Genomic DNA, 10477 nt, shown 5'->3' on the forward strand with positions numbered 1-10477 from the left:
CAGGAATCATACCGGAGTCTCCTGCATTGCAGGTGGATTCTTAATCAGCTGAACTACAAGGGATACCCCCTCCCCCAAAATTAAAGATAGGCACCAAAACAAAAGTCCAGGAAGCTCAGAGAACACGAGGCAAGATAATCCCCAATAGAAACAAATGACAGAAAAACATCTAGGCATATCACATTCAAAATGCTGACAACTGACGGTGAAGAGAAAGTACCTGAAGTAGAGGCAAAAGCTCATTACAAAGGAAAAAAGAATAGGGCACACTTGTCATTTGACCTTATGCAAACCAAAGCACAGTGTTGTGACATATCTGAAGTGCTAAAAGGGAAAAAGTTTTCAACCCAGATTTCCATCTGCAGCAGAAGTAATCTTTAAAAAGCGAAGTCCTGTCTCAGAGGAATATTCTCTCAGTATCACAGAAACTGAGAGAATTCCTTGACATCAGACTTGCATTGCCAGAAGTCCTCGGGCAGAAGGGGTATGATACTAGACAGAAACTTGGATATGTACAGGAAAATGTGTTAAAACTGGAATAAATGAAAATCAATGTTAAAATTCACATTTGTCTAATTAAAAATTTTTGATCACTCTGAAAGATAGCTAACTATAAAGCAGACTATTAAGAGATAAATTTGTGTTTAGAGCATATGTAAATGAAGTTTTTGACGGTCGCCACAGGTCAGGAAGGGTGTGCTGTTATATATCTTCATATGTGATCTGAGACAGTTTAATTGAAGTCAGGCTCTGGTTAACTCAAGGTGTGTATTGTAAACCCTAGGACAACCACTGAAACCATTTTTTAAAAAGTCACTATAGTTAACAATACCATGTTGTACATTTGAAAGCTAAGAGAATAGGTCTTAAAAGTTCTCATCACAAGAAAAAAATTAACTTGATTGCAGCCATGAAATTAAAAGACGCTTACTCCTTGGAAGGAAAGTTATGACCAACCTAGACAGTATATTAAAAAGCAGAGACATTACTTTGCCAGCAAAGGTCCGTCTAGTCAAGGCTATGGTTTTTCCCGTGGTCATGTATGGATGTGAGAGTTGGACTGTGAAGAAAACTGATCGCCGAAGAATTGATGCTTTTGAACTGTGGTGCAGAAGACTCTTGAGAGTCCCTTGGACTGCAAGGAGATCCAACCAGTCCATTCTAAAGGAGATCAATCTTGAGTGTTCATTGGAAGGACTTTTGCTAAAGCTGAAACTCTAATACTTGGGCCACTTCATGCGAAGAGTGGACTCAGTGGATAAGACTCTGATGCTGGGAAGGATTGGGGGCGGGAGGAGAAGGGGACAACAGAGGATGAGATGGCTGGATGACATCACCAAACTCAATGGACATGAGTTTGAGTGAATATGAGTTTGAGTGAACAACTCATGATGGACATGAGTTGGTGATGGACAGGGAGACCTGGCGTGCTGTGATTCATGGGGTCGCAAAGAGTCGGTCACGACTGAGCGACTGAACTGAACTGAAACTTACTGTGGTAATCTTTTCACTGTATATATATCAAATCATTATGTTATATATCTGAAACTAATACAGTATTATGTCAATTACACTTATCTCAATAAAGAAAAAATAATAATAGAAATAAAGTGGAATCATAAAAATGTTTAAAGTACACGAATTAAAAATAGACACGTGAAAGGAGAAATAGACAAACCCATCATTAAGATTAAAGTTCATAGCATTCCTCTCAGCCGTTGAACAAATGGATGGAAAATTAGTATATAAAAGTCTTACCTCTATTAACCAACTTGCCTAATTGACATTTATTATAAAACAAGATGACCCAACAATAGAGTATATATGTGCACTGGGAGTACTTGCCAAGGCAGATGGTGTTCTACCGCAGAACCTTAATGAATTTAAAGAATTGAAAGCAAACAAAGGCTGTGCTTGGGTCATAATGGAATCAAACTAGAAATCAGCTGTATTTGGAAACTCTCCAACATATTTGGAAATCGAACAACACTTTTAAATAACTCATGGTTCAAGGAGGAAATCACAGGGGAAGTAAAAAAAAAAAAACTGTTGAATTAAATGAAAGTGAAAGCACAACATATCAAAATTCATGGGATGTAGCTGCAGCAGTGCTTAAAGTGAAATAGAGCATTAAATGCTTACATTAAAAAGAACATTACCAAAAAAAAATAACACTACAAAAGAACATTACATTATGGATATAACACTATTCATGCATTCACCAGTTGATGGACATTTGAGTTGTTTCTACTTTATGGCTATTGTGATTAATACTGCTGTGAACATTCATGTACAAGTTTTTGTGTGGCCATAATTTATCCTTTCTTTTAAGTATAGGAGTGGAATTGCTGGATCATGTGGTAATTCCGATGGCTCACTTTTTGAGCAGTTGCCATGCTTCTTTGCAAAGGGGCTGCCTCGTTTTACATTCCCACTGGCAATGCACGAGGGTTCCAGTTTCTCCACATCCTTGCCAACACTGAGTTTAGCTATTTAAGATAGCATTTAGTGAAATGGAATTTTATTGTGGTTTTGATGTGTGTTTTTCTAAAGATCATCTTTTCATGTGCTCAATGGCCGGTTATATATTCTTTATTTTTTATTAAATTTATTTAAAATTTTTAAATTTTTTATTGGAGTATAGTTCATTTACAGTGTTAGTTTCAGGTGTACAACAAAGCCATTCAGTTGCACATGTATATTGTCTTTTGGAAAATGTCTTTAAGTTTTTTGTCCATTTTAAACTTCTTTAAATTACAGAATTTTAAAGAGTTCTTTATTTTGGATACAAGTCTCTTACAAAATTTTTACTTTGTGAATATTTTCTTCCATTCTGTGGATTGTCTCTTTACTTTCCTGTATCTTTTATGATACAAAAGTTTTTTTATTTTGATGAGATACATTTTATTTGTCTTTTGTTGCTTCTGTTTTTGATGTCATAGCTAAGAAACCATTTCCTAATCCAACAACACAAAGATTTACTCCTGTTTTTTCTTCAGGGAGTTACTGTTTTAGCTCTTAACATTTAGATTTTTTTATCATTTTGAATTAATTTTTGCATATAGTGTGAGCTGTGTGTCCAGTGTTGTTTTTATTTTTGCATTATGATACGTGTAATTGCATGACCCGGTCATCCCACTCAGGTTTTTACCCAGGTTTGCTCAAAATCCATGTGCATATCAATTTTATTCATTTCCTCCAAAATCTGGAAACTCAAGTGCCCTTTAACTTGTCCCTTTGTAGCTTCCAAGTGTGGTACCTCATTACAGTGGAATACACTTTGAAATAAAAAGGAACAAAGAGCTGACATGTCCAACAACGGGTAGAGCTCAGATGTGTCATTCTTTCCTTAAAGGCATTAGCGCTCGGAAATAAGAATTGATCAACATCAGATGATAATGGTAACTGAGAGAGATAGTGCTTTTTCCTTTGTGGGCGTTAAACTCAGTGCTTTATATAAACCCACTTAATTGCCACAACTCTGTGAAATACATGTTATCATCCCAGTTTTACAAATGAGAAAACTGAGGCAGAAAGGTTAAGTAACCTCCCTTGTGTATGTGTGTGTTAGTTGCACAGTCATGTCTGACTTTTTGTGACTCCATGGACTGTAGCCCACCAGGCTCCTCTGTTCATGGAATCTCCAAGCAAGAATACAGGAGTGGGTTGCCGTTTCTTTCTCCAGGGGATCTTCCTGACCAAGGGATCGAACCCAGGTCTCCTACATTGCAGGCAGATTCTTTACCATCTGAGGACATAGTCAAATGGGTTCATTGGGTTCCACACACAGGCCATGTGGCTCCATACTCTTCTGCTGCTTTTGTATGTCACAGGAAAGCTTTGGGTGCAGCCAAAGAGTTATTTGGGAATTTAAACAAAGCCTTATTAAAGAATTTGCTTATTTTCTTTCCTTCCTTGCATACTTTCTGTTATACAGTTTTCAGTCTTAGCTTCAAGTTAGGACAGGGTTCCCTTCCATTGAAAGGGTGAAATCTGAGTTCTGAATTCTAGCTTGTTTTCTTCTTTTCTGTTAAAATACAGCAGATTTTAAAACAGTTCCTATTTTACTTACCTGTATAATTTAGAGCTTGACTGACTTTCATGATACTTGGAAATAATCTGAAACAAATCATTTGTCTTTAAATTTGATGTCCCCAAATTATTTGCTGTTTTCAAAAAAAGAAAAATGATTGCTAGAAAAAGAAAACAGGTTGCCTCGATCTTGGTTTCACAGTACCATTCTCCAGTAAAAGGAGTCAGGACTCCTTGATTCCAAGTTTGGCGAAATGCACGCTGAACTTGAAACATGCTTTGGTATCAGAAGTTGAGCAAGTGCTCAAAACCCCCAAAACAGGTAACAAAAAAGGGACAAGTCAAAAAGACAGAAACAGTTTGGAGGGACTCAATATCCAAAGCCAGGATATTTGAAGAGCAAAGTAAATGATAGTAATGGATTATAATCCATTGAAGTGAAACAAATATCCATAAATCCGTACTAAGTTAATTGAATGGATTGGATTGAGAATAGTCTCCTCCCTTACAGTAGGATTCTAATCCATATGTATGAAAGGAATGATGAAAATAATGTACCTTTAGGCAAACCCACAATTAACACTTGTAGTTGGCAAGAGGCATTGATGGATGCTGAAATTAGTGAGCTAAGGTATGCAGAGAAGCAGTAACTTTGCGTAGTCTTAGTGGATCTCTTCTGGGGATGCTATTAATTACAGGGGGACAAATAATAGCTTCATGGTGGAAAAATCTGATAGACACCACCTTAACCAGCAATCAGTCTAATAGCCCCAGTAAAAACACGTGTGGACATCATAGACCCTTGATGTTATTAGGCCCTGAGAAGGGCACAGTATCGTCTCTGATATTCTTGCCCAGAAGGTAGAACCTCAGTTTAATCATGAGGAAACGTCAGACAACCCCACGTTGAGGGCCATTTTATAAAATAACTATCAGAACTCCTCGAAGGTGTCATGGTCCTGAGAGATGAGCAGAGAGAGTGGGCATGTACTTAGAGCCTGGAGCAAGGAGACAGCAGCTAAACACAGTGGGATCCTGGGCCAGGTTGTGGATGTTGCTGCTAAAGCTGGTGATGGGAGAATAAGGTCTGTGGCTTAGTTAATAGGCTTGTATTAGTTTAGTTTTGTTAAGGTTATATAGTGTTAACATTAGGAAAAACGGGGTCAAAGCACGTACTGGAATTGGGTATACTGATGATGCAACTGAGGTTTAAAAACTGTAAAAGGAAAACAGATGCTCTCTGATGCCCAGACAATAGCATTTCATACTTTCAGTGGTCAGATTGTTGAGGATGTGCTAAATAAATAAGTTTAGCGCCAACCATAGCGGAAAACTTATGAAATAGAATTCCCCCTCCCAAGGAGCTTCAAGAGGCTGAGAAAGTCGTGCAAACAAATATTGCCACCTGTTAAGTGGTTTCTGGAATCTATGCAGATGGAAGTTCAGGGAACATAGAAGAGAATGAGTCCCTAATGTATCTAATAGAAATGTAGAATATTTTTATTTAGAGATGCTTTGTATTGAAATAACTATGTGCTCAGATTGGGGACTTCCCAGGTGGTCCACTGGCTAAGACTCTGTGCTCCTAATGCAGGGGGCCCAGGTTCGATCCCTGGTCAGGGAACTAGACCCCACCGGCCGCAACTAAGGGTGCGCTTGCTGCAACTAAAGATCCCGAGTGCCACAGCCAAGACCTACTGCGACCAAATAAATATTTAAAAAACAAACAGGAAAACCCCCAAAACATTTTGTGCCTAAGTTGAATTCTTTGTTTGCATTCGGTCATTGTCAACAACCAAAGCTTTTTCAAGACAGATTTCTTAAATATCACTGGCACCCCAGCTATTAGGGCATCGTTTGCTTCATGCAGTTTGTATTGAGACAGGAAAGAGAACAGTCTGGTCCAGTGGTATTGTGTCCTTATTTTATCTACAGCTTATGAATGGACTGTACCCATGGTCTACCTAAAGGTTGAGGGCTCTGCAGTGATAGTGACAGGCAGGACGGCGCTGGCGCTGCCTGGGTTAGGCCTCCAGATCCTGTGGCGGGGGTGAGGGGATGGGGAGTGTGTGCGTGTGTGTGTGTGTGTGCATGTGTGTGTCCTGATCTGAGCAGAAGGCTCACCTCAGGGCACCCAGGGAACTTTCCTTGTTTTTTTTTTTGGTCTTCAGAGTATATTCATCTTCTGATTTTCCATCATAAACTTTTTGTGCATTGGCAAGTAGTTAATAATGAAGTGAAACCAGGCTGTCTGAGTCTGTCTTTGCTACATGTATGCTCAGTCGTGCTCCACTCTTTGCTACCCTATAGACTGTAGCCCGCCAGGCTGCTCTCTCCATGGGATTTCCTAGAAAAGAGTGCTGCAGTAGGTTGTCATTTCCTTCTCCAGGGGATCTTCCCTACTCAGGGATTGACCTGAGTTTCCTGTTCCTCCTGCATCTGCAGGCGTTTTCTTTACCACTGGTGCCACTTGGAAAGGGGCCTGTCTTTAGGGACAGAATTTAAGATGCACATGAGTTTCATTCTGGACATATCCCAATTGTGATCCCTTTTGTTTGCAAAAATAGTGATGTGGCAAAGGGGTCAAGGAACTCTTGAGAACAAGGTGTAGGAAGGTTTTTGTCCTGTTTTGCAGGGCGTGAGAGAAGCAGTGTTACTGCCTCAGCCTCCCTCCCTTCACTTTAATGACCTCTTAGTCACCCATCCCGGGTTTATTTCAGATTTCAGAAGGCTCTTTAGCAAATAGACTGTTAAAACTCCTCACTCTCATATAAAACTTTGGTTCCTCATCTCCCTGTGTGTTTCTCTTCTTCTGTAGGAAAGGAAGTGGGATGAGTATACTGGGCTCATGGGAGATGAGCAGGAATTTGAACTATTTCAGTGGAGAGAACTGATTTTGGGGATAAAAGGAGTGTGTCAACTGTCTTTCTTCCCAGGAAAGCGGGGAGGCCTCAGTCACATGGCCCTTCATTTACGGACTCTAAAAATAGAGCAGTGCTCATCTGGCCTAGGGTTGCAGCTCGTGTTCCCAGGCCCTTCTGCTCAGTGTCCACCATCTGAATGTTCCTGTCTTCCTTCGTTTTTATAATGAAATCTCAGATGTGCTAATGCAGATCAGAGGAGATAATATGGAAGCCTGATTTTGATCACCAAGATGTTACAGCTTGCAAACATCTATTGTACGGTAACTACTTCTTGTTGGCACAGAGTTTCAGAAACTGTGGAGGAGTGTCACCGTGGATTCAATGGACGAGGAGAAAATTGAAGAGTATCTGAAGCGACAGGGTATTTCTTCCATGCAGGACTCCGGACCAAAGAAAGTGGTATGTAGTCTCTAGGAGAGAACGTAATGCTGTGCCCTTTGAACTGTTAGCCTGCTTCCCGAGCAGCTCTCGGAAGAGCAGGTAGCTGCTTCTTCCTTCCAGTTTTTCCTCCGTGTCCTAACCCTCTGACCTTGGTCAGATGCTTTCAGGTTGCTTCTGGTGTACTCCTTGCCCTCAGGTGCTGCTCCCAGGGTAATGGGAGTGCTTCTCCCCTTGCCCCGCCCCCGTCCTGGCAGTGCCTGCTCTTGCTGCAGCCCTGTGGACTTCGGGCATCCCCGTGATGTCCTCCTGGTTTCTGCCGGGAGCCTGCTCCATCCCCCTGGCCTTCATGATCTTCATCCCCAACCCGCTTCTTGCTGGTACCTGACTTTGCCTTAGTGCTGATCACACTCAGTTGTCCTTGATGACTCTCAGATCCTTTAGGAACCAGATTTTACTGTCTTGATAACCCCAGATCCGCTCATTTGGAAGGATTTGTAGCTGGATGAAGATTTGTGAATTGCCTCGTACCAGCTAACCAGCTCTCTGCCGTCCAGAGACAAAGCCAGAATGAGGGATATTTCACTAACACCCTCCTTCCCCTGGCCACCGTCATGCCTTGTAGCTTGTTTTCTTTGTGGCTTTTTTGTGTGTGCCTGTGTTTTATTCGGTGAAGTTTAGGACTCCTTTAAAGGGAAAATTTATTTCCAGTGAGCTCTAAGAATTAGTGTGATTGCAGCACTTCATGGTTTCCTATCATGGTTTCATGGTTTCCTTAGTTTGTTGATTTTTTTTTTTTAATTATGTGATGCAGTAAAGAGAGTAATACCTAGCAACTCTTTCTGTGCCCATTCATTCCCCAGTTTTGCTATGTCTCTATACTTTGCTGTATTTGCTTCAGATTTTTGTTTTATGGGTAGTTAATGGTGGGTAACATTTTGTAAACCTGAGAATCGAGAAGACAAAACAAAAGAGCCATGCTGCTCTCTCGTCACCCACTTAGTGCCTGGGGTAGTCGTGCTAAGTTGTTGTGCCAGCCTGTTCTTTCTAGGTGGACGTACCCACACTTCACTGTAACGGAAACCGCTGGTTGGTGTTTGTGGTTGGGGATGTGCTGTGGGGGTGTGTGTGGGGGTGTGTGTGTGCGTGGGTGTGTTGAGGAACAGAGAAAAGCTTACAAAACCCTGCATCTCTTTGCTGCATCTTTCGTAAATCCTCCCTGTATCACAGCTCTGAGTAGCTGTCATTTCTGTTTTTACCTTTTCCTGTAGGCCCCAATTCAGAGAAGGAAAAAGCCTGCCTCACAGAAGAAGCGACGGTTTAAGACTCACAATGAGCACTTGGCCGGGGTGCTGAAGGACTACTCTGATATGGCTCCTGGCAAGTAGTAAACAGTTTGGTCTGAGAGCAAAGAGTTTCAAAGTCAAGATCTTCCGTGTTGACGCTGGCATCTGCAGACTGACCATCTTCCTGATCTCCTACCTAGGACTGAGGAGAGGAGCAGTTCAGTTTATAGGACTAGGGCAAATTACCAAACTCAAAGCTTGTTTTCCTTAATGGGCTCATTTAATGGGCTAATGAGAAATGTGATGTCCCCTGTGAACCTCCTGTCACTTCTCGGGGGAACGGCGCTCAGCATGGTGTGTAGGCATCTTTGCTATTTATCGCTCCTTCTAAGTGGCTCCTGGTTCCATTTTCCCCCTTTATTACTTTAGAACAAGTTTGCTGGTAGTCTTGAATGCAATATTTGTTTATTCCAAAAGATCATATTTATAATAAAATCATTGTAGAAGGAGCTTTCTAAGACGTCGTTGACTTTAGTTTGCTCCTTTCCGTTCTTGGCGGTTGCAGGTGGGCTTTGAGTCCTGCAGGTGCTGGTCTGGAATGTTGTTGAAGACCACGGTCTGGGCTGTGTCACTGAGCGTGTGGATTTCACAGTGGAACCCAAGGTGTGCCTCTTGTTGGCAAGTGAAGCAGGAAAGGTGCACTTGACGTGATTTTTAATGCTTTCTTTTAAAAGGATAAAGCACTGCTTAGTCCCTGGATTTCTCAAGTCACGCTGTCACACTGTTTACAGCAAGGATGGACTGAGTCTACTCGCCAGCCTGAACTGTCTGTTATGGTGTCTTAGCCCTGGCAGCGCCCGGCCCCAAGGTTCTCACTCACGAGAGCTGTTAGCACATATGTAGGTTCCTAAGAATCGTCATGACTTCTGGGGAGATCTGTGGTCATTCCAGCATTCGACTGTAAATGACCCATTTTCCTTCTCTGTGCTTGTTTATGGTTTGTAGTGGCCCTTTGGGTTGGTTGATAAGGTCCTCATATCACAAATTGAAACTAGTGGGTTATAAGCACAGGGTTTGGTGTTCTCAAAAAAGGCATAGTGATAACCCAGAGCAGTAACTACTCTGCACACATGACAAGGAACCATTTTGTTGTTTTAATTTTTATCCTTTGTATTTACTTCTCACTGATTTTGAGTGTCATCTTACCTGTTTCTTATACCCAAGCCCCAGAATACATCATAAGATGTAAAACTGAGAGGCCTCACTGATTAACTATGTTGAGCATCTTTTCAGGTAACCTGTTGGTCAGGTGTGTATCTTATTTGGATGAATGTCTATTCAGGTCTGTCTGGGTCCTTTGCCTGTCTTTTAATTGCATTATTTGTGGAGTTACTTTTTGCTACTGAGTTGTATGAATTCTTTATATATTATGGTCATATTAACCCCCTTATCATTGTAAGATAAATGGTTTGCAAATATTTTGATTCCATAGGTTATCTTTTCTTTGTTTTTAATTATTGCACTGGATCTTCGTTGTGGCATGCAGGATCCTTTTTTTTTTTTAATCCATTCAACAAGTCTATGTATTTTTATTGGAGAATTTAATCCATTTGCGTTTAAGGTAATAATTATTGATAGGGGAGGACTTTGGACTGTTTACACTTTGTTGTTTTCTGGCTGTTTTAATATGTGGGGAGGGAGATAGTCTTTTTTGCAAATTGTGATAGGCACCCAGTTGTGTTTGAAGGTTGTAATAGAAGTTCTTTACCAGTTCTTCTGGGTACCTAGAAACATTTCCACAAGAAATTCAAATTAACGTCAGAGTCATGGTCTCACCTCTGTTTTTGCTGGGTCTGT

At 41.0% G+C, this 10477-nt stretch overlaps 1 protein-coding gene across 1 annotated transcript in view; it reads left to right on the forward strand.

Moving 5' to 3' along the window:
- Window positions 1-9140, forward strand: part of GTF2E2 (general transcription factor IIE subunit 2) — an 82487-nt gene extending 73347 nt beyond the window's left edge. Inside the window, exons 7-8 of the mRNA XM_055416553.2 lie at window positions 7240-7355; window positions 8606-9140. Coding sequence (XP_055272528.1) covers window positions 7240-7355; window positions 8606-8722 — 233 coding nt within the window. The 3' untranslated portion in view covers window positions 8723-9140. The remainder of the gene's footprint in view (window positions 1-7239; window positions 7356-8605) is intronic.
- The last annotated feature ends 1337 nt before the right edge of the window (window positions 9141-10477 follow it).

This window comes from Moschus berezovskii, chromosome 26 (genome assembly GCF_049115385.1).
Source record: "Moschus berezovskii isolate FMDL1 chromosome 26, NW_MosBer_1.0, whole genome shotgun sequence".
Lineage (NCBI taxonomy): Eukaryota > Metazoa > Chordata > Mammalia > Artiodactyla > Moschidae > Moschus > Moschus berezovskii.